Source organism: Carettochelys insculpta, chromosome 1 (genome assembly GCF_033958435.1).
Source record: "Carettochelys insculpta isolate YL-2023 chromosome 1, ASM3395843v1, whole genome shotgun sequence".
NCBI classification, from domain to species: domain Eukaryota; kingdom Metazoa; phylum Chordata; order Testudines; family Carettochelyidae; genus Carettochelys; species Carettochelys insculpta.
In genome coordinates this window covers 162,206,711-162,230,747 of record NC_134137.1, presented here as the reverse complement: position 1 = coordinate 162,230,747, position 24,037 = coordinate 162,206,711, and the positions used below count along the sequence as shown (strand labels likewise).

Genomic DNA, 24,037 nt, shown 5'->3' with positions numbered 1-24,037 from the left:
TTGTTTTATACAGAGACAGTTATTTTTTGTCATCTTATCTATCCTTTTATATGTGATTTCCAACATGGCTTTTTTTTTTTTTTACTGCTGTTGTACATTCATTGGATATTTTCAGAAAACTACAAGCTGAATCCCACTAGTCCAGCACCCTTGGGACCTGACAAGTGCTAAATGAGAGTTTGTCTAACCATGAGTGGTCAATATCATCTAGCAGCATTACTAACACTTCCACTGCTTACTAGGCCCTTGGAAGATATTTAGGGGTAAATTAGAGCTAAATAACAGCACAGAACACTAAAAGCCAGTACTAGTGGCTGTAAACAAACTTTATGGGACTGTGAGAAACCTGGCCACACCCATGATGGGTTGTCATCCAGCTAACTATAATCATGCTGAACCACAGATGTTGCTGAATGAGAGAGTGCCAGAGTAGAGAGGTTCAACCAGTGCCCAGAATCACCCAACATCTTTTTCTGGAATGTTAGCTAATTTAGATGTTATGCATATGCATAGTTGGGATTATGCTTTCCAATATGCATTACATTGACCACAAAGCTCCCTTCTGGTCTTGGAACTTACATATCTATGAATCACTTGGCAAGCTATGATGCAACAAAAACATGCATTTTCAGTAAAGCTAAATGTAAAGTCAGGATACAGGAGTCTATCCTGGGAAACACTGATGCCAAAAAGGACTTCACAGTCATCATGGGTGAATAGCTGAGCTTGAGCGACTAGTGAAATGCTGTGGCCAAAGGGCTAATATAATCCTTATATGTATAAATAGGAATATTGAATAGAAGTACAAAAGTTATATTATTAGTGTATTTGGCATTGGTACAACTATAGCTGGAATACTGTGTCCAGGTCAGGGGTCTACAGTTTAAGTGGGACATTGATTGCAGGCAGAGAGTTCAGAGAAGATCCCAAAGAATAATTACAAGATTGGAAAACAAGACTTATAATGATATATAACTCAACAAGCTCTTCTGTTTATGTTAGCAAAGAAAAAGTCAAGTGATTTGATCACACTATAGAAGTATCTACATGTTAATTATGAAGATGAAGAGCTCTTCAGACTAGTAGTCAAAAACATAACCAGAGCCAGTGCCTACAAGATAAAACTAGGCATAGTCTGACTAAAAGTAAGGCAAAAAGGTTTACCAGTGAGGGTAGCTAACAGCTGTAACAATTTACCAAGGATTATGGTGGATTCTTCATTATTGGAAACTCTGAAGTCATGGTTGAATTCTTCTGTTTTTAATTTCAGAATAGTGTTTCTAGTTCAAATAGGAATTAATTCAGGGAAGTCCTTTGTTCTGTTATGATGATAATAGTGCTTTCTTGTTTTGCAATCTATTTATTTATTCTGTAGATGAGACCTGAGATCTGTCACTGATAGTCTTCCCGACATTCACTGTTCTGTCTCTTAAATTAATAGTGAAAGACAACATACACCTCATTTACTAATCCTCTGTTTATAACAAATGGCATACATTTCGAGCACTAGCTAGAAATCCTATTAATCACATTTTAGCTTTACCTTTTGAATGGGATTCTCAGAAGTTTAGAAAGAGAATCATAGTTTGCTTCCTGTTTGTTTCAAGGCCCCTGGAATTTCTACACTATTTTTCTGTTGACAGAATCTGTCTATAGAGGCACTATGCCTCAAACTTTGAAGACATAACTCTACCAGGAAAAAGGTTGTGTTCTGTCGACAGATTCTAGACAGAACACATTTATAGTGTGGACATTCCCTAGTTTTGTCTACAGAGGACCTCTTCTGTAGACAAAACTTTGTAGTGTAGAAATGTGTTGTTTCATGGATTACACCACAGTTAACAATATACAGTTATAAATGCAGCAGATTATTATAGGAATGTTGCCCACAGCTGCACAAACACTGAAACAGAGGACCAATGATACATGGTTATGCCTCTCTAAACCAGCTAAAGGGATGATAAGGAACATCCACAGACAGGGAGGAGAGTGGAGCTATGTTTCCAGATCTGGGTTATATAAAAACAAAAAGCAGTCAAGTAGCACTTTAAAGACTAGCAAAATGGTTTATTAGGTGAGCTTTTGTGGGACAGACCCACTTCTTCAGACCATAGCCAGACCAGAACAGACTCAATATTTAAGGCACAGAGAACCAAAAACAGTAAGCAAGGAGGACAAATCAGAAAAAGATAATCAAGGTGAGCAAATCAGAGAGTGGAGGGGTGGGGGGGAAGGTCAAAAATTAGATTGAGCCAAGTATGCAGACAAGCCCCTATAGTGACTCAGAAAGTTCCCATCACGATTTAAACCATGTGTTAATGTGCCAAATTTGAATATAAAAGCCAGCTCAGATGATTCTCTTTCCAAAACAGTGCGAAAATTCCTTTTCAGTAACACACATATATATATAAGTATTTAATGCAGCGAATGACGTGCTCTAAATTGGATGGTGCTGCACATACTTATTGATATATTTGGGTATCTGTGCTGTTTATTTTATTCCACGGAGTAAAGCCTGTCCAGAAACAAAGCCCCAGTCTTATTTCCTTACTTGCTTTTAATTAGGTACCTTAAATACCTAGATTTTTGCACTAATAACATAGCAACTAGTGTCTTCTAATTAAATAAAATTTAAAATATACATAAGCAGCATGATTAATGCATGTCCCTAACTCTTTAAGCCTTTAAATAAAGTCCGCAAATTCAAGAGATGACACAGATGAAACAAGGAGAATGCTTTACAAAATTTCATAATGAAATTAAGGTAATAAAGCATTTTGAATACTTTGTGTTTAAACTCATTCTGAAGTGAATAAAAGAGAAATGGAGCCTGAAAAAAAAAGAAAAGAAAGAAGTTGTATTCCATTAGGTGAATTATAAAACTTCATTACATCAAGTCATGTAAGACAGAAAATAATAGGGTGGACAATAAACCTTTCACTGTAACACTTTACTCTTGTTTCTCTGTGACTGACTTAAGCGTGCACTTTTCAAAGTTGTTGAAAAGATTAAATATTCATTTCACGTAAACTGGAAAACACAAATTGTTACCCCAGACAAAATCCTCCATACTTTTCATTTATGTTCTGAATGATATTATTCTTTAGTAATGCCAGGGATTTAACAGATTGGTTTTAGAGTTAATGGTGAGAATCAACACTTTGGAAGTAGAATTTTAATGGGTCTGTCAGCATTTTCATTAAAAAGCAGCTTTGGAAAGGTTTATGAGGTCATTTAAATTTACATGGGATTAGAAAAAGGTACACATTTTTTCAAGTGAAAGTTTACAAGCCATTATTCCACAATATGGATCCACAGTTTTGACCATTTTTGTATCTATAAAGCAAATGTAAAATACTGCACTATAATACTTTTGGTTGAAAAAGAGTAACTGTGTATAGCTAGTGCATTATAATATTGTTCTACAAGAAAAAAGTTCTCCAAAAAATAAAGTACCAGCATGGTAAAATTGTTTCAAATGTAGAACAGATGGGCAAAGTTTGCAGCAAAAGAAAATAACCATAAAAAGCCCAAATATTGTCAGATATCTAGAGAACTCTTACAAAATAATAAAAATAAGCCCAGACCAGGGCATAGTTAAAATGTGGTCATAGCTTCAGAATAGCTCCATCTGAGACTGCCCAGGGGATCTGGCAAATGGGCAAATATAGAGCTGTCTTGGCTGTGTCTTTTTCCTAGCCAGTGCTGCTGATTCTTGGGGATACAGTGAATTGGTCCTACTGCAGGGGCGAAAGAAACTTAAAATTTCTTACAGGTACTGTTCTATTCCAACCTGGGTTCTTGACAGCTTTTTAAGTAGCTCCCTGCTGGCTATTACTGAAGTTCAGACTGCTCTTGCTGGAGCTGCACACCTACTTACTTTCATCTCTGTCCTATGCTTTTGGTAATATAAGTAGAAGAAGATGGCACCTGGGGCTGTATCCAACAGGCTCACTGGGCCCTTGGGCAAGGCAGGGGCAGGAGGAGGAGGCTGGCTCCGCCCCCTGGAAGGGGCAGGTCCTCAGTCAGATGGCGTGTGGGTGGGGCTGGCCTCCCCCAGGAAGGCCTCAGTGCTGCCTGGAGTGCCTAGGCAAACTTCAGTCCTTTTTGGTAACATTGAAATGTAGCCTGAGACTTCACTTATCCTGAAAATCAACTTTCTGAAGTTTAAAACTAAATTGCTAGGTTTTAAACTAATATGTTTTTAAAAAGAAAACAGATGAGTATGGTGAAATTCTTACAAAGGTAGAATAGATAAAGTTTGTAGTGTAAAAAGTGAACAAAAACAAAAAACAAAAAAACCCCAAAACATAACCGTCCCAAAAACAAAAAGAATAAAAAATAGTCCATATATCATAAAATATCTGAAGAACAGACCTTCCCCCAATTGCCAATCACAACCTTTTATTGGTGAAAATAGGTTCTCTTTGTGGAGGCAGGAAGTTATGTTGTTACTCTTCTGGCTTCTAAGGCAGATCAATTTCAGGATAGCAGGACATAGTTACCTTTCAGCTGGTGAGGATAGCTTTTCTGCTCCTCTGAAATTCAAGTTAAATGAAGAAAGACCTCATGTTTTACAATGTTAAGACATCGTTGGAGTCTTACAGCTACATTCCAGAATGGCAGTATGCCTTAAAAAATAAGAGACGCTCTGCTAACAGGCAACATATTCCAACCCCTCGTGAACTGAAGCAAAAATTATTTCCAGAGCAGGAGCTGCATCCTGTAACTCTCCTCTTCCCAAGGTAGAGGAATCTGTATTGTTCAAAGCAGATAAGAGGAGCTAAAGTTTTGGTGACTGTTTTTGTTTTGTTTTGTTTTTGCATGGATGGAAGAAACTAGTGCCAGTATGGACCCCCTAGAAGATTCAAATAGGTATCAAAACTCTGTTAAGCTTATCCAGAATGAACCTGCAAACATGAAAATTAACAATCACCACATTCTGTTTAAATTATTTATCTTACTTTACATTCAAGCTCCTTTCTATCATCCATAGATCTTGACAGAAAAGCTTACAAAATAGATTTGTGTGAAGACTTTGTTAGTTGAATCAATACTACATTTCAACATGAACATCCTTTTGAAAAAAAAGGAAAAAATCTATATTAAGTGAAGTTTTTCTTGTTTGAAAAGGAAGCCAAGCCTTACTCTTCATTTCCTGCCAAAAGTTTGTAATTCATACGGCCAGCCACTGATTCTAATAATCCTTTCATGAGAGTTTTTGGCAAATTGTAACATGTTGTTTTGTATTCGCATTGTAAAAGATGCTTGGTAACATATAGATTTGTCTGAACCTGAGAGCAGATGAGCTGTGTTGTTACTACCCTTTGATTACAAACGCTAGGTTTTGATTATGACAGGCAGGCAAACAGGAAAAGTATATGGAGTTTAGTTCCCTGTTACAAACAATACTAAAATCTCCTAGTCCACTTTTCTAGTGAAGAAGGGATGTTAGCATATGTTCAAAATTGTGAATGTTTTCTTAAACCTACTTTCAGAAAAAATGGGAAGGGTAATAAGTTTTATAGTAACTTATTGTTAAATGAAACAGTATTCTAGTATTATGATATATGCAAGTGTAGTATTGATCCAGTAGATGGCACTAATTACATAAACGATGACTCCTTTGTCCACGCTTTGGTGATAGTTACATTGAAAGAAAAAAGGCCTGGCAGTATATAATGTCACACAGTTTATTCCTATCTCCCCAGCATAATGAATTCACCATCACAAAGACAAAAATAGTCAGAATGCACAGTAATTTATTCAGCTATATGTTTCTGAGAAAGAATTATTATGAGTCCATTCACTGGTTTTCCAATTTTGGCTGCCACATTTTATCTTGCACAGAAGATTTTGTTGGTTAGCCCTGTCTCAGATATTTGTTGGTTGTACTGCAGACTTCTTGTGACCAATAACTTTAAAAAAAAAAAAAAACATTCTTGACTGAACACTTACTAGATGTGACAGAGGGTGTTTCTGTTATCATCTGCAAACAGAAGGTCCTCTTTTTTTAAAACCTTGATGGTTTTAAAGATTTAAAGGTTTATCTACTTTTCCTAATAGCCAAGGTTTATTTTTAAGGGAAGCTGAGATTCATTCTTGTTTTGATAGTTTTTGGTTTTTTCCTCTCTAGCAATTTTCGAAGGAATTGCGGCAGTGGCAAATACATGTGGATGTGGCAAATGACATGGCACTTAAGCTTCTCCGAGATTATTCAACAGATGACACCAGAAAAGTAGAACTGATGACAGATGATATTAATAACAACTGGGCTACCATTAATAAGAGGTACAATACAATTTACAGCACTAACACTGTTGTTCAACTTTACTGAATTGCATTAATACACTTAATGTAGAGATTAGGTGGCAAAATGAAAGGGAAGACCTGGTAGAAGCTAGTCACCCCAATTTTTTACCTGTAGATGCTAATTTTGGAAACCATGTGATTAGGGGGCAACCATTCTGACATGAAACAGTATCTTTTACTAGCTTTAAACTGCTTTCACATATAAACAGTTTTGCTGATTAGCTTAATTAACTCATTGTGTTTCTAAAAATTCCATAAATATTCAAATTAAATGTTTTTCTCATTTTCTAACTATCTTAGCATCTTAATTTCTATACAATTGTAGGCAGTATCATAAATTGAACATGAAAATGACACATCCCACTGAAACATAATTCATAGTAGCAGCTTTGTACTGTATCTGTGAGAAGAATGTATAGCTTTGATTTTTTATATGTATTTATGTGTAGAGGAAACCATTCAGGATTACTTTCTGTAGTCTCTTGGGCTGCATCTACTCATGCCTCTTATGAGCAGCCCAGAAGATGCTAATGAGGTATGGATGTAAACTTCCTGCACTTCGTTAGCATATGGACACATGATTCAGAGTCTGGAAGAAGCTCTTCTGGACTCCAAAGTAGCTCTGTAGATGCACAGCCCACCGGGATCTCCCTGAAGGAAACCCTCCTTCTGGAAGTCCCCTCTTCCTCAAAATTTTGGAGGGAGAGCCCCATGGGCCAGGCATCTACATAGCTATTTCGGAGTCTGGAAGAGCTTCTTCTGAACTCCGAATCATGTGGCCATATGCTAATGAAGCACACGAAGTTTACACCCACGCCTCATTAGCATCTTCCTGGCCGCTTATTATCATTCCCCTTTCAGTGGAAAGGGCACGTGTAGACACAGCCTTAATGTTTGTTAAAGATACTGACTCGTTACTAAAAGCTATGTTTATAGGCTGTCACTAATGGATCATCCAGTATAAAATCTAAAGCAATAAAACTCAGATATTACTGTACATCAAATGGGATGTATAAAAGTTAAGTTTTTGTTACTTTAAGTTGGTTAGTATCTAGGATTAAGTTTTGTATCTTATAACCAAGACCAAAACTGAATGAGTTTTTAAAATGTGTTTAAGTACAGTTTATGAACAAAGCCAGCAAAGTAAACTTAGTTAAATATGCAACAAATTCAGGGGATTTTCTTGTATGGCAAAAGGCACTTAAGTCATCAATGACAACAGGAATTAATTACCTTTTTCTCTTCACTTCTTTTTTTAATCAATTTGGTATTCATATGCCTCCATAACAGTTCATTTTAACAGCATTTCGGTTTGTAGCAAAACTATGACCACTTTAGCTCTATCTGCAGCACAAAAAAACATAGTATCAATGTTCTCTTAGCAGCATTGTTGTCTGAAAGATTTACTAGGAAGAAGTATCGTAGCTAAACTGTGAAACACATTTTAAGAGTAAAGAGAATTTCTGCAGATATTTCTGGCTTTATTGTTAATGGTAACCCTCTTACTGAAAAGAGACATTTCTTGTGATTTATGGTCTTTGAGAAACTTCTGATACTTTACAGCTTCGTCTCATGTCCCTCATGTTGGCAGAATGTGTGGTACCCTATAGCTGTGGCCACACTAGCCCCTCCTTTCAGAGGGAAGATGCTAATGAGCTGCTGCTATGAATATGCAGTATTCATTAGCATAGTGGCAGCTGCACTCGATTTGAAAGTGCTGGTTTCAAAATGCACACCACCCATGTAGATGGGGGCCTTTCTAAATGACCCCCCTGATTTTACAGCTAATTCTTCCCATTTGGTTTTGGGAAGAAGGGGCTTTTGAAATCAGGGTGGTCATTTTGAGAGGCCCCTAGCTACACTGGCTGCGTGCATTTTGAAACTGGCACTTCTGAAGTGCTTGCGGCCCCTATTATGCTAATGAGGTGCTGCATATTCATGGAAGTACCTCATTAGCATCTTCTGAAGTGCCACATTACAATAGCCCCTCTGAAACAAGGGGCTAGTGTGGCCACAGGCCACAATTGCCTGTGAGACAGGCAAGAAGCCTGAGGTTCAGTCCAGAAAAGTAGGAAATTAGTTGATAAGTTACAGGGAAGTAAATGGAAAAATTGGAGGGCTTAGTAACAGTGTTTTTAAGGAATTCTCATTTGTGACAGACTTGCAATTCTGAGATCTTGCTAGATTCAGAGCTCCTACTGAAGGTTCAAGTACCAGCTGTTGCCAAGATCCTTTAGATAAGTACATTTACGGGGAAAAAATACTTATATGGCCACTTCTTTAGGTGGCACCAGTATAGCCTTTGGCCTCAGGACAAGATTACTGTAATTCAGCGTGCTATTCTTTCTGCACACTGGGATGGTTTATTCCTGCTCCCCTCAATGAGCCTTCAGTAAAATTCAGCCAGCTTTTCTGGATTCCTTTACTATCATATTAGCCTCCACAGGGATCCTGCCCATCAGTTCCATCAAGGAGTCTAAATCTGCCTCTCTGAAGCCCAGCGTCCATATTCTGTTGCTCTCTTTTTTAGCTTTTATGAGGATCCTCATCTCTACCATCTCCTGATCACTGCTGCCTAGGTTGCCACCTAATTCTACTTCCCCTACTAGTTCTTCCCTATTCATGAAGAGCAGGCCAAGAAGAGTCTGAGTCCTAGCTGGTTCCTCCAGAACCTACACCAAGAAGTCATCTCCAGCACTCTCTGAACACTCTCAGATTTGTCTGCGCACTACTGCATTGGTCTCCCAGCAGATATCAGGGTGATTGAATTCCCTCAGAGAACCAGGGCCTCTGATTTGAAAACTTTTGTTAATTGCCGGAAGAAAGCCTCATCTGCCTCATCCTCCTGGTCTGCTGGTCTATAGCAGATGCTTACCACAACATGAAACTTGTTGTTCTTGCCTCTAATCTTAATCCAAAATTTCACAACAGGCATTCCTCCAGTTTCATACTGAAGCTCTGAGCAGTCATACTGGCTCTCTTACATACAGTGCAAATCCTCTGCCTTTTCTCCCCATTCTATCCTTCTTGAACAATTTGTATCCATCCATAGCAGTTCACCAGTCATGTGAGTCACCCACCAACTCTCTGTTACTACAGTCATATAATAGTTCCTTGACTGTGCCAAGAATAAGGTGCTTTTTTCCAGGATTTTTCCATTCATATATAGGCACCTAAGATGACTAGCCAACTGCTGTACTTTGTAAGCATGAATCAGAAGGCATCCCTGTTGCACCCTCCTTCTTGTACTTCCTCCTAGTATCTCACTCCCTTTTTACCTTAGACTTATCTCACTACCCCTAGTTTATAGCCCTCTTCTCTAGGTTAACAAGCCTGCCTGTGAAGGTGATCTTCCCTCTCTTTACTAAATGGATCCCATCTCTTCCTATCAATCCTTCTTCTAACAGCATCCCATTGTTAGAGAATCCAAAGCCCTCTCTTCAACATCATCAGGACAAACAAATGTTTACCTCCACAATTTGATAGTCCCTAACTGAGCTCCTTCCTTCAACAGTGAGGATGGACAATAACACAACCTGTGCCTTAAACTCCTTTATTTTAATTCCAAGAGCTATGCAGTCTGTAGTGCCCTCCTTGAGGTCACTCTTGGGAGTATCATTGGTGCCCACATGGAGATGTAGGAAGGAATAGCAGTCTGATGGCTTGATCAGTCTTAGTAGATACTCTGTGACATCCTGAATTTTTCCTGCAGATGAGCAGCACACTTCTCAAGTTCCCCAGTCTGTATGGCAGATGGATGGATGACTCTGCCCTGCTTTTGAGGGAGTTCCTCACTACTCCCACCCATTTCCTCCTCTTGGGAGTGGTGGTCATGGAACTGTCAGTTCTAGGACAATGCATCTCCTTCTGATCCCTTCTTTCGGATAACTTCTCCAAACCATTCTCTGCCTTACTACCTTTGCGGAGAATCTAGAACCAGTTTCTTACTTCTGTTTGTACTGGGTGTACATGAGTTGTCCTCTTTCTTCTTCTAGTGGACACACACTGCCATTTTTCTTACCTGCTCTGCACTGCCCTCTCCGATTCTTGTGCCTGTAGTACCAAATACTGACTTCTATATAAAGTATCTTCATTTTCTCTGATGCAATGCAGGGTAGATACTTGAGCCTCTAGTCCTTTAACATTTTATTCGTATATGGAGACCAGCTTTGACTTTGTGCAGAAGAATTCTCTTCTATCCTCTGTGACAAAGGCAAACATGGCACATTCTTGCAGGACACATCAGCTGATTGCTTGGTAAAAATATTGTCTTCCTTCTGGAAGCCTCTACAGATGTTGTATGTAGAAGCCTGAAAGCCTCTACAGATGTTGTATTTAGAAGCCTGAAAGGCAGAAAGAATAGTAAATTGGGCAGATGACCAGTTTGGCTTAACAGAGAAATCTTTGGTGAGCTTAAACACAAAACAGAAGCTTACAAGAAGTGGAAACATGGACAGATGAGTAGACAGGAATATAAAAATATTGCTTGAGCATACATGTATGCAATCAGGAAGGCCAAAGCACAACTGGAGTTTCAACTATCAAGGGCTGTGAATAATAATAATAAGTTCCACGGGTATACTTGCAACAAGAAGAAAGGCAGGGAAAGTGTGGAACACTTACTGAATGAGGGAGGTAACACAATGACAGACAATGTGGAAAAAGCTGACGAACTCAATGCTTTTTTTGCCATGGTCTTCACAGACAAGGTCAGCTCCAAGACCACTGCACTGGGAAGTACAATGTGGAAAGGAGGTGAGGAGTCCTCAGTAGTGAAAAGAACAGGATAAGGACTATTCAGAAATTCTGGACTTGCACAAGTGCATGGCAGGCCTTGTCAGATGTCCAGGGAGGTCCAGGCCACTTCCAGCTTTTGAGGACTCTAACCATATAAAAATAAAGAATGATAACACCTGAAAACAAAATAATACAAAAAAAAAAAGTGTGAGACAGAATTTGATTTTTTTTAAAAGTTCACAAATGCTTTCCTAGCCTTTTTTCTGTGCAAATGCACTGATTATTGAGAGATGTGCATAAAAACAAGTTGTGAAACTTATCAAATGCCAAAAATTTAACAATCGTGTAACCTTGAGGCCAAAGCCAAATGACCCTTCTGGACCCCTCTTTTCTTGGCCAGGGTCCATGGAGCCTAATCTAATGCGTCTAAGGCTACTTCTACACTACCAGATAAATTTGATTTTATTAAATTCAGTTTCATAACTCTGGGTTTTATGAATTTGATTTTGAGTATTCTCACTTCCCACAAAGTCCACATAAAGTCATTAGTGCTGCCACACTAGAATGGCCAAACATCAACTGTTGCAGCAGTGTATTGTGGGAACCTATCCCACAGGTCTCTCAGCCCCAAATTCTGTGCCCTCCTGCTGGGCCCTGCTGCACCTCCAATACCCACAGCTTGGGGGAGCTGGGAAACTGACCAGTACTTCTGCGCTGGGCTCACAGGAGCCGGGAGCCAGATGCAGCAGGGAGCCAGGTGCTGCACTGGTCAGTTTCCCAGCTCCCTGAGTGGCAGGGAGCTGGGAGCCAGGTGCAGCAGTGCTAGTCAGCCTCTGGAGGCTAATGAATTTGATTCAAAGACATGGCACTTCTAACCAGCCTTGATTCAAACTGTTAAATTCAAACTTGACACTACACCCACCTGGTTTTGACAATATTATGATATTGATATTAATGTTCTCTAAATTGAGCTCATGATATTTACAGTGAAGACAGTCACTCAGTACAGTTGAGCTAACTGCATTAAATTCGAATTTGTCTCGTAGTCTAGACGTAGCCTAAGGGTGCTGAGGGAGTTAGCTGATGTAGAGACATTGATGTTTATCTTTGACAACTCTTGGTGATCAGTATTGCTCCGGGATGACTGGAAAAAGGCAAATGTTTGCCCATCTATAAAAAGGGAAAGAAGGAGAATCCAAGGAACTACAGACCAGTGGATCTCACCTTAGTCTCTGAAAATATCGTGGAGCAAGTTCTATAGGAATCTGTTTCAAAACACTTGGAGGAAAGGAGGGTGATCAAGTACAGTCAACATGGATTCAGGACTTACCAAACTGATTACCTTCTATAGGGAGATAACTAGCTCTGTGGATATGGAGAATATGGTGAACATGATATACGTTGGCTACGTCTACACTAGCCCCAAACTTCAAAATGGCCATGCAAATGGCCATTTTGAAGTTTACTAATGAAGCGCTGAAATGCATATTCAGCGCTTCATTAGCATGCGGGCGGCCGCAGCACTTCGAAATTGATGCGCCTCGCCGCCGCGCATCTCTTTCCAGCAGGGCTCCTTTTCGAAAGGAAGCTGCCTACTTCGAAGTCCCCTTTTTCCCATCAGCTCATGGGAATAAGGGGACTTCGAAGTAGGCGGGGTCCTTTCGAAAAGGAGCCCCGTCGGGACGAGACGCGCAGCGGTGAGGTGCATCAATTTCGAAGTGCCGTGGGCGCCCGCATGCTAAAGAAGCACTGAATATGCATTTCAGCGCTTCATTAGTAAACTTCAAAATAGCCATTTGTGTGGCCATTTCGAAGTTTGGGGCTAGTGTAGACACGGCCCTTGTCTTTAGCATAGCATGTGTACAGTTTCCCATAATATTCTTTCCAGCAAATGAAATAAGTATGATTTGGCTGAATGGACTGTAAGATGGACAGAAAGCTTACTAGATCATCAGGCTCAAAAGTTATTGATCAGCTCACTTGCAAGCTGGTATGAAGCTGAATTCACCAGGTGTTGGTCCTTGGACTGTTTTATTCAGCATCTTCATGCAGGAGGTTGGATTCCACCTTCAGCAAGTTTGCAGAGGACACTAAGCTGTGGGGAGGGATAGATGCATTAGAGGATAGGGATCAATGTTTCCTCTAATTTCTTCCATCCGTACACAGATGTTTTCCATCCATGTGCAGAATAAATGTATTTATGCGCACTGAGGCATGTACAAATGTGCACCACCAGTAGATATAGAAAATGTACCTTTGGGCACTCTGCTAATCATCTGAGTGGCATTTGAATCTCTCTAGAGCAGCTGAACAACTTAGAGCCGATACTATTAGGAGTAAGTCTGGAGTGACTTAGACAAATTGGAAGATTGGGCCAAAAGAAATCTGATAAACTTCAACAAGGACAAGTGCAGAGTCCTGCAGTTAGGATGGAAGAATCCCATGCATTGCTACAGCCTGGGGCCTGGATGGCTAAGCAGCAGTTCTGCTGAGAAGGACCTGGGGACTGCAGTGGGAGAGAAGCAAACTGAATGGTGGGCTGCATTACTAGGAACATTGCCAACTGAACGAGGCAGTTGACTGTTCCCTTCAATTTAGAACGTAAGAACATAAGAATAAGAATGGCCATACTGGGTCAGACCAAAGGTCCATCCAGCCCAGTATCCCGTCTGCCGACAGTGGCCAATGCCAGGTGCCCCAGAGAAGGAGAACAGAAGACAATGATCAAGTGATTTATCTCCTGCCATCCATCTCCTGCCCTTGTACTGAAGGCTAGGGCACCATACTTTACCCCTGGGTAATAGCCATTTATGGACCTAACCTGCAAAAATTTATCGAGCTCTTTATTAAACCCTAATAGAGTCCTGGCCTTCACAGCCTCCTCCGGCAAGGAGTTCCACAGGTTGACTGTGCGCTGTGTGAAGAAAAATTTCCTTTTATTAGTATTGAACCTACTACCCATCAATTTCATTTGGTGTCCCCTAGTTCTTGTATTATGGGAAAAGGTAAATAATTTTTCTATATTCACTTTCTCCACACCATTCATGATTTTATATACCTCTGTCATATCGCCCCTCAATCGCCTCTTTTCCAGACTGAAAAGTCCCAGTCTCTCTAGCCTCTCCCCATATGGGACCCGTTCCAAACCCCAAATCATCTTAGTCGCCCTTTTCTGAACCTTTTCTAATGCCAATATATCTTTTTTGAGGTGAGGAGACCACATCTGCACACAGTACTCAAGATGTGGGCGTACCATAGTTTTATATAGGGGAAGTATGATATCTTTTGTCTTATTATCTATCCCTTTTTTAATAATTCCTAACATCCTATTTGCTTAATTAACTGCTGCTGCACACTGCGTGGATGTCTTCAGAGAACTATCCACTATAACTCCAAGATCCCTTTCCTGATCTGTCGTAGCTAAATTTGACCCCATCATGTTGTACGTGTAATTTGGGTTATTTTTTCCAATGTGCATTACCTTACACTTACCCACATTGAATTTAATTTGCCATTTTGCTGCCCAATCACTCAGTTTGCTGAGATCTTTTTGTAGTTCTTCACAATCCCTTTTGGTTTTGACTGTCCTGAACAACTTGGTGTCATCTACAAACTTTGCCACCTCACTGCTTACCTCATTTTCTAGATCATTGATGAACAAGTTGAACAGGATCGGTCCCAGGACTGACCCCTGGGGAACACCACTAGTTACCCCCCTCCATTGTGAAAATTTACCATTTATTCCAACCCTTTGTTTTCTGTCTTTTAACCAATTCCCGATCCATGAAAGGATCTTTCCTCCTATCCCATGACCACCTAATTTACATAAAAGCCTTTGGTGTGGGACCGTGTCAAAGGCTTTCTGGAAATCTAGGTATATTATGTCCACTGGGTGCCCCTTGTCCGCATGTTTATTAACCCCTTCAAAGAATTCTAATAGATTAGTTAGACACGACTTCCCTCTGCAGAAACCATGCTGACTTTTGCCCAACAATTCGTGCTCTTCTACATGCCTTGCAATTTTATTCTTTACTATTGTTTCTACTAATTTGCCTGGTGCTGATGTTAGACTTATCGGTCTATAATTGCCAGGGTCTCCTCTGGAGCCTTTTTTAAATATTGGCGTTATATTGGCCATCTTCCAGTCATTGGGTACCGAAGCAGATTTAAAGGATAGGTTACAAACCACTGTTAATAACTCCGCAATTTCACATTTGAGTTCTTTCAGAACCCTTGGGTGAATACCGTCTGGTCCTGGAGACTTGTTACTATTCAGCTTATCAATTAACTCCAAAACCTCCTCTAATGTCACTTCAATCTGAGAGAGTTCCTCAGATTTGTCACCTAAAAAGGCTGGCTCAGATTTAGGAACCTCTGTAACATCCTCAGCCGTGAAGACTGAAGCAAAGAAATCATTTAATCGCTCCACAATGGCACTGTCTTCCTTGATCGCTCCTTTTATATCTTTATCGTCCAAGGGCCCCACTGCCTTTTTAGTGGGCTTCCTGCTTCTAATGTATTTAAAAAACATTTTACTATCATTTTTTTAATTTTTGGCTAGCTGTTCCTCAAAATCTTTTTTGGCTTTTCTTACTACATTATGACACTTCATTTGGGGGTGTTTATGTTCCTTCCTATTTTCCTCACTAGGATTTGACTTCCACTTTTTAAAAGCTGACCTTTTCTCTCTCACTGCCTTTTTAACATGGCTGTTAAGCCATGGTGGTTCTTTGTTAGGTCTCTTACTGTGTTTTTTTATTTGGGGTGTACATTTAAGTTGGGCCTCTAGTATGGTGTCTTTAAACAGTTTCCATGCAGCTTCCAGGGATTTTAATTTAGTTACTCTACCTTTTAGTTTCTGTTTAACTAGCTTCCTCATTTTAGTGTAATTCCCCTTTTTGAAATTAAATGCCGGAGTGTTTGACCGCTGCGGTGTTCTTCCCAACACAGGAATATTAAAAGTTATTATATTGTGGTCACTATTTCCAAGCGGTCCAGTAACAGTTACCTCTTGGACCAGATCCTGCTTTCCAGTCAGGACTAGATCGAGAATTGACTCTCCCCTTGTGGGTTCCTGTACCAGCTGCTCCAAGAAGCAGTCATTTAAGGCATCAAGAAATTTAATCTCTGAATCCCGTCCTGAGGTGACATGTACCCAATCAATATGGGGATAATTGAAATCTCCTATTATTACTGTGTTTTTTATTGTGATAGCCTCTTTAATCTCCCTTAACATTTCAGCATCACTATCACTGTCCTGGTTAGGTGGTCGGTATTATATTCCTAATGCCATATTCATATTAGAGGAATGAATTGTTATCCATAATGATTCTATGGAACATTTTGATTCCTTTAATTTGTCATTAGTAAGGCTGGATCTGGAGTATTGTGTCCGGTTTTGGGACCCCACTACAGAAAGAATGTGGACAAATTGGAGTGAATGCAGCAAAAGGCCATGAAAATGATCAGGGGATGGGGGCACATGACTTACGAGGAGAAACAGAGGGAATTGTGTTTATTTAGTCTGCAGAAGAGTAATGGGGAATTTAATAGCAGCCTTAAACTACCTGAAAGAGGAGGTTCCAGAGAGGATGGAGAGAAGCTATTCTCAGTGATGGCAGATGACAGAGCAAAGGGCAATGGTCTCAGATTACAGTGGGGGAGGTCTACGTTAGATATTAGGAAAACTATTTTGCTAGGAGGATGGTGAAACCATGGAATGGGTTCCTTATGGAGGTGGTGGAATCTTTATCCTTAGAGGGTTTTAAGGTGAGATTTGACAGAGTCTTGGCTGGAATGATTTACTTGATGTTGGTTGGACGAGATGGCCTCCTGAGGTCTCTTCCAACCCTAATCTTCCATGATTCATCTATGATTATGTGATTTGAATAGAGCTGCACTTTGAGATTACTCAGAAGCTGAACATGAATGTCGTTTCCTACTTACAAAGTGAAACATTATGTTGAACAGATAACTCCTGTGGTCTGAGAATTGCTTAGACTTCCAGCTGGTTTCTGAATGCCATTCTAGCTGTTGCTTTTAGCTTATGAAGACGTAAATGGGTCAGTACCAGGCAACAGTCACTTTCACGATGTGTGATTACTTGTTTAAAGCTGCAAAATATGATAATAAAACAAAATAAATATATAATAATAATATTTAGGCACAAATTTGTACACCTGATGGGTGCTTGAAACAGTACAATTGCCTTGACTTCAGTGTGCAGAAGTAGCAAATTACTAAGGATTTGTAGCTTCTTAGCTCCTCAGTGATGAGACCTATGTATGCAGTCTCTTACAAATCAGTGATGTAATTAGTCCACAGCTCACCATAGATAAAGTATTGTATAAAAAACTTCCCCACTTACATTAAAATAAATATAGGTAGCTTACAAAGTCAACATTTCAACTCTAGGCAAGTGTCAGAGAGCAGAATTAAGCATACACAGGCTACTTTAAATGTAACATTTCCTAACTTCCAAGTATGTCAGTTTGCAAACTAAACAACTTTCTGCAATTTCCTTCATTTTTCAATGAAAAAACCTGACCATTGTATATGTGATTGGCTCAGCGCCACCTGCTGTAGTGTCAAAATGACATAACATCAGCAATAGATTGTTCAGAGGTACAAAATATGGCACTGTGTTCTGCTGGGCCTTGATAGGCACCTCAGTTATTGCTGCCAGTCAAGGAGTCAGGGGCAGACCCACTCTACACCCATGAGCCAAAGGAGATCAAGACCCAGGTGCCTGGGATCCCAGCTCCCAGAGTCTTGTGACATCAGAATCTCAGCTTTTGATTTTAAAAAATTGCTTCCAGCCTTCATGGTTATGAAGAATCTCTTGAGAATGTGAACCAGGTGTAACAGACGTGACAGTGTCTGTCCGAGTCCTTAGACAGCCTCTACCAGAGGGACGAGCAGCAGACATTACAGCATGAGCTTCCAAATGCTGAATATCAGATATTAGCCACTGTTAAACTGAATTAAGAATAACCGCGTAACAGGGTGTCACCAGTTTGACTCAATAGATTTAGAAACCAGTTACATTAGAGTCACTTTTGTAGAAATCAGGGTCATCGGTAATGGAATAAAAGTGCAATTTCTGCTTCCCCAATAATAATATCAAGTTTGCATTGGGGGTGGGGTTTTGTAAGCAAACCCTACATGCTGTGGATCCTAGCTTTGTGAGGGACTTTTAGTGTTCACATACTGGGGCTGAGAAATCCTCTGTTATGTGGATCTTTTGGTCCTTTACCTCAGCCCTCCCTTAGACTGGGAACTCAAGGCAAAGGAAGCATGGAAAATACTTCAGCCCTTTCAGTATAGCTGAATCATATTTCCATAGCTTCCATTTTAATAGGGAATCCTCTCAAAGTTAGATTTGGAGTTCCACAATTCCTGTCATAAACCTTGTGGAGTTCCACAATTCCTGCCAGGAACCTTGACTTATTATATGGGGTGGTAAACCCTACCCATCTCTGAAAGCAAAACTGGTGAAACCTCACAGAGATTTGCTTCCATTCGCTCTGTCATGGGAAGGACAAATGGAGCTCTTTATTACTGAAATGCCGGTTCCACTGGGGAAAATCATTAGATTTGTTCAGTACATTTAATAGTATATAAGCACTGGAGGTTTGTTTTTTTTTCTTTTATAAGACAGCTGTCAGGTTACTGTGTTGAGCAAAGTAAGAGCATCTATATTTTAATAGTAGAGGCATAATTTACTTTGCGAATACAAAGGTGAAAAATATGCTGTCTGTCCATCACTGACCTCCTGAAAGGATGTATTCTCTATTAAGATGGATGTGCACTGATTTCAGAAGGATCCATGCATATTTTCTTCTGAAGAAACACTTTAATAGGTAAGCATAGTCTTGCGAATCATTGAATTGATCATTGGCTTAGCAATTTATCTAAAAAAATAAGTGTCCTGGCTTAGTCTGATGGCACTTTAGGAATGACTAAGTCAAAACTTACATATTTAAGCTCTCACAAACACTTGAACCACAAGGGAAAATGCACCACCTGGATTTTTTTTATTTTGCTTTGAATCCTTATTTTAACCGAGCCTATTAACTCCTAAAATTAATTTCCTTAGGGGAAGGGGAAAAAAAATGAAAAAAAAAAAAGGTTGGTATTTCTTTGAATTGTTTTCAACTAAGCTAATATTCATGGCAACATGTGTCAGTGTAAATGATGTGAACTATTCTATCTATGAACCATAGGCTGATAAAACAAGGAACTGGCAAGCACCAGTAAATATGCTACTCTGTTCGCTGGTGACAGTTCTGCCAAAGGAAGTATTTCAGTCATTAAGGAAACATCTGCCAGTTTGTATTTTGTTTTGCTTAGCTAGATTTGTAACTGATTGCTGTGTGTTTACCCTTTGCCTTACTATTTTGTTTTATAACATTGAACCATAATGCAAATGACTTTCTAGCTCTTTTAATAGTCAAGTTTATCATTTGATGTTTGCTCCCCTTTGACTAACTTTTTTATTTTTGGTAGTAGCTGAAAAGATGCTCCCTCAGCATACGTACAGATTACTTGGGCAAGAGCCAGGCTGACTTGAAAGCACATGTCTTCCTCTTCTTTTAAGGAACATTAACTATCCCAGAAATAACTATTATTTAGTAGAGGGCAATGAAGGAGAAAGTGGTCTGGGCTCCCTTAATTAGCAACAATAAATCAAGCAACTAAAGTAAAATGTACTCCTGAGAAAAAAGGTGGAGTGGAAGAAGCAACCATCAGAAGTATTTTAGATTGAAAAAATACATATTTCAGGACTCTCGGGGGATCCTTGAATTTTCTCTCAGATATAGAAATGAATTATACTAGTTTCCTTCACTGCTTTTTTCATTGGAGTGTTAATATAGACTCTGATTCTGTATTTAGCACTTATGCACATGCTTAACTTTATGTACATTTCTTCTCAAGCAATCCATTTAAGCATGTACTATTCTTTAGCTTCCATCCGTTTCAGGGGGACCTTAAGCTGATGTGTATGTCTGCTGAATTGGGACCCGAGTCAGGAAGTAAGTTACGCTCTGATAACACTGGTTTTACTTAAAAAGTATAGTAGAACCGGCACCATCCTACTGAATCAGAGCTGTGGACATCTATAATTTATTATATCTGTTCAAATATAGTTATCTTCCAGAAGACCATATACCTAGGTTTCACGGAAGTCAGGCAAATTAGGTAATAGAACAGTGGTATTAAATATATTTTCTCAGCCTTATGATATAATCTGCAGAATGAAAGCTTCCATCAAAAGGAAAGTAACTTTCTAGCCCTTATCACAGGCAAAGGATGACAAACCAATGCACAGTTGTCATCTTTAATCTGCAGACACACTGGAAATATAGCTCTAAGAGATGTCAACTGTTACTATATTTTCTCCACAATGTTAACTCTTACAATTATGAAACTTTACGAGTGAGTTTTCAAATAACTTATGTGCATGTGTGCATTAAATTTGAACAATTACCAGATTGTGCATGTAAATGATGTAAGTGCAAATGCAAAGAGTCAAACAAAATGCAAAATAGTGGGAACATAAAAGGCACCATACACTTTTTTTCCATCTCCTTGTGTTGAATATGACTTTAATCGAAGTTGCTGCATAAGGGCCATATTCTGACCTTACTTTTTGTGAAAATTTTTCATTGTTAGCAGTGGAGAGTCTGTTCTGGATCAAGAATATATATGGTCCTAAATGGTCAGCTTGGTCTTTATAAAACTGTTATTTCATCCTTTTCATGAAGTGTCCTTGCTTAACAGGTCTTCAGAAACCAGATATGTGAAATATCTTGGCTTGTGCATTGCTACTCTCTAGAGACAATACTAAGAAGCTTTTTCCTTAAGGCATTTTAAATCTTCAGGTGGTCTCTGGGCTCATCTGAGAATGAATTGTAAGATGTTTGTTTTTAATGTTTTGTTCTTAGCTTGGAGACTTACTCATCCAATAACACTTGAGGAATTTTCCTGCATTTCAGCTAGTTGGAGAAAAGGGCACAGCGTCTTGTCTGTCCGTATTCTTAAGGCTGAAAAATAGCCTTCTTTTTTCTCCTTGTTTAAAAATAGCTGAATGTAGTGCTCATGAAAGGAGTCTGAATGATAGCAAAGCTGACTGAAGTCTTATACATAGCCTCAACACATATATACTGTAGGCTAGTCAATGGAAACTTTCCCAAGTTGTTTACCAATTGTGCCTAAAGACTGGGCTGAAAGGACCGTCTCGAGAGATGAGAGCACTTAATTACTGACAAAAATGAGAACTTGGTGATGGTTTCCATAGAGGCCCAGGATTTGCCATGCACACTGTAATCTAGCTAGTTATATGCTGAAGAACAATGGAACCTGTCACACTCATCTCATATAAGAGCCCAATACCTTCAGGTAGTGAAAGTGTTTAGTTTCTGTTTGACCTGTACTTAGAGATATTTTCTCATAAAAGTACAAATAACATTTTAGGACACAGCTCCTTCCAAAATTGTGTCAGGATAATCCATTCCTTATGTCAATGGAACACTTCATATTTATATTTAAATGCCTACTAAATTCTCTGGCTACGTCTACACGTGCAGCCAACATCGAAATAGCTTATTTCGATGTTGCGACATCGAAATAGTCTATTTCGATGAATAACGTCTACACGTCCTCCAGGGCCGGCAACGTCGATGTTCAGCTTCGACGTTGCTCAGCCCAACATCGAAATAGGCGCAGCGAGGGAATGTCTACACGTCAAAGTAGCACACATCGAAATAGGGATGCCAGGCACAGCTGCAGACAGGGTCACAGGGCGGACTCAACAGCCAGCCGCTCCCTTAAAGGGCCCCTCCCAGACACAGTTGCACTAACCAACACAAGATACACAGAGCTGACAACTGGTTGCAGACCCTGTGCCTGCAGCATAGATCCCCAGCTGCCGCAGAAGCAGCCAGAAGCCCTGGGCTAAGGGCTGCTGCCCACGGTGACCATAGAGCCCCGCAGGGGCTGGAGAGAGAGCATCTCTCAACCCCCCAGCTGATGGCCGCCATGGAGGACCCAGCAATTTCGACGTTGCGGGACGCGGATCGTCTACACGGTCCCTACTTCGACGTTGAACGTCGAAGTATGGCGCTATTCCTATCTCCTCATGAGGTTAGCAACTTCGACGTCTCGCCGCCTAACGTCGAAGTTAACTTCGAAATAGCGCCCGACGCGTGTAGACGCGACGGGCGCTATTTCGAAGTTGGTGCCGCTACTTCGAAGTAGCGTGCACGTGTAGACGCAGCTTCTGTGTGCAAACAGAAGAGCCAGCCCACCCTTGAGTTATAGACTAGTTTACATATAAAATTATGTGATTTATACCAAAAAATTGGGACTGATCTCAGTAGCTGAAGACTTTTGAGGGTGGGGGCGGCACTAAAGAGAGTATTTCATTGCTGAGTTTATACCTAGAGAATCAAATCCCTAAAAGAAGAAATTATTTAGAGAAGTCCTCTGCCACCTTTCTTATGTTAACCAGGCAAATTTAACCCTTCTCTTTGCCATTGTCTTCTTTAGGAATTTTTGCTTGATTTGCTAAATTTGGTATAATTCCATGGGTGATAGCAATTGTGAGAGTTCTGGTGTAGATAGGGCTCCCATAGCTGCTGGAAAGTTGTGCAGCAAAGTTACTAAGATACAATTCAGTACAGACAAGTGAAAAGTACTGCACTTAGGAAGGAAAAGTGGAATGCACAGATACAAAACGGGGACTGGCTGTCTAGGCAGCTATGCTGAGGAAAAGGATCTGGGCATGTCAGTTACAGTTGTTTTTCTCTATTCAAATCTTGTGTGACCCCAGACTGAGTACTGTGTCCAGCGCTAGCACTATGTTTTAGGAAGGACATCAACAAATTGGACTGATTAAAGAGGACAGCAAGAAAAATACAAGATTTGGAAACCATGATTTATGAAGAATTATTGAAATAGTAGTATTAGTCTAGAGAGGAGAGGGCTAACTGGGGATCTGGTAATCTTCAAAACATAAAAGACCATTATAAAGAGGACAATGATCAAATTTACTCCATGTCCACTAAGCATAGGACAAGACGCAATTGGCTTAGTTTGTAGCATGGGAGATTTAGGTTTCCTTGATGTTCTGATGATAAGGATAATTAAGCATTGGAATAGGCTTCTAATGAAGGCTGTGGAATCCCTTTCACTGGAGATTTATAAGAACAATTTCAACAGACACCTATCAGGAATGATCTAGGCCAGGGGTCAATAACCCCTGGCATGGGCGCCAAGAGCGGCACATGACCTGATTTTCATTGGCACATGAGCAGGGAGCTCAGCTCTGTCCTTCCTGCCCCATGCAGCTGGGAGCTTGCTCAAAGCCATGCCACCTGTGGATTAAGAAAAGATCAATTAATGTTACCAAACACCACCTAAATGGTAAAGCTCTGCCTCTTTATTTACTTATTAATGAAACTGTTGTAAGTAGGTCTATTAGTGACTTTTAAAAGTATCAGTGGCAGTTGGGCCATACATAGAGGTCAAAAGGTCAAATTTCAGCACTCCTACCTCAGAAAGGTTGCCAACCCCTGATCTTGGCATTCCTGGGACAGGAGGAACTGGACTATATAGCTTCATGAAGGCCCCTCCAGCCCTGCATTTCTGTGACCTTAAACAACAGAGTTTTGGAAGGTGGGTGGTTATAGGAGCCTTGTCTACATTAGCACACCTGGCTTTGCTACCATAGGGAGACCTTTACGAATGCTAATGAGAAACCTTTTCAAAACAAGACAAAACAACAACCATAGATCTTCTTAGTTCTCAACACTAAGTCAGATTTGCACTATTTACCCTAACTGAATATTTCTTTCTTTGCAGAAGTGTAATATTATTGTTTTTTATAATCATCCTCATACAGTAAAAGCCCAGTTATCTGGCATTTAGATAATTGATATATTTGATAAACTGGCATGCCCAGCTGAGGCTGTCAGCCATAGCCAGA

At 39.9% G+C, this 24,037-nt stretch overlaps 1 protein-coding gene across 11 annotated transcripts in view; it reads left to right on the top strand.

Moving 5' to 3' along the window:
- Positions 1–24,037, top strand: part of DMD (dystrophin) — a 2,199,436-nt gene that overhangs the window by 1,689,400 nt on the left and 485,999 nt on the right. For all 11 annotated transcript variants that reach the window (XM_074994601.1, XM_074994607.1, XM_074994584.1 and 8 more), the window contains one exon: positions 6,137–6,291. In XM_074994601.1, coding sequence (XP_074850702.1) covers positions 6,137–6,291 — 155 coding nt within the window. The remainder of the gene's footprint in view (positions 1–6,136; positions 6,292–24,037) is intronic.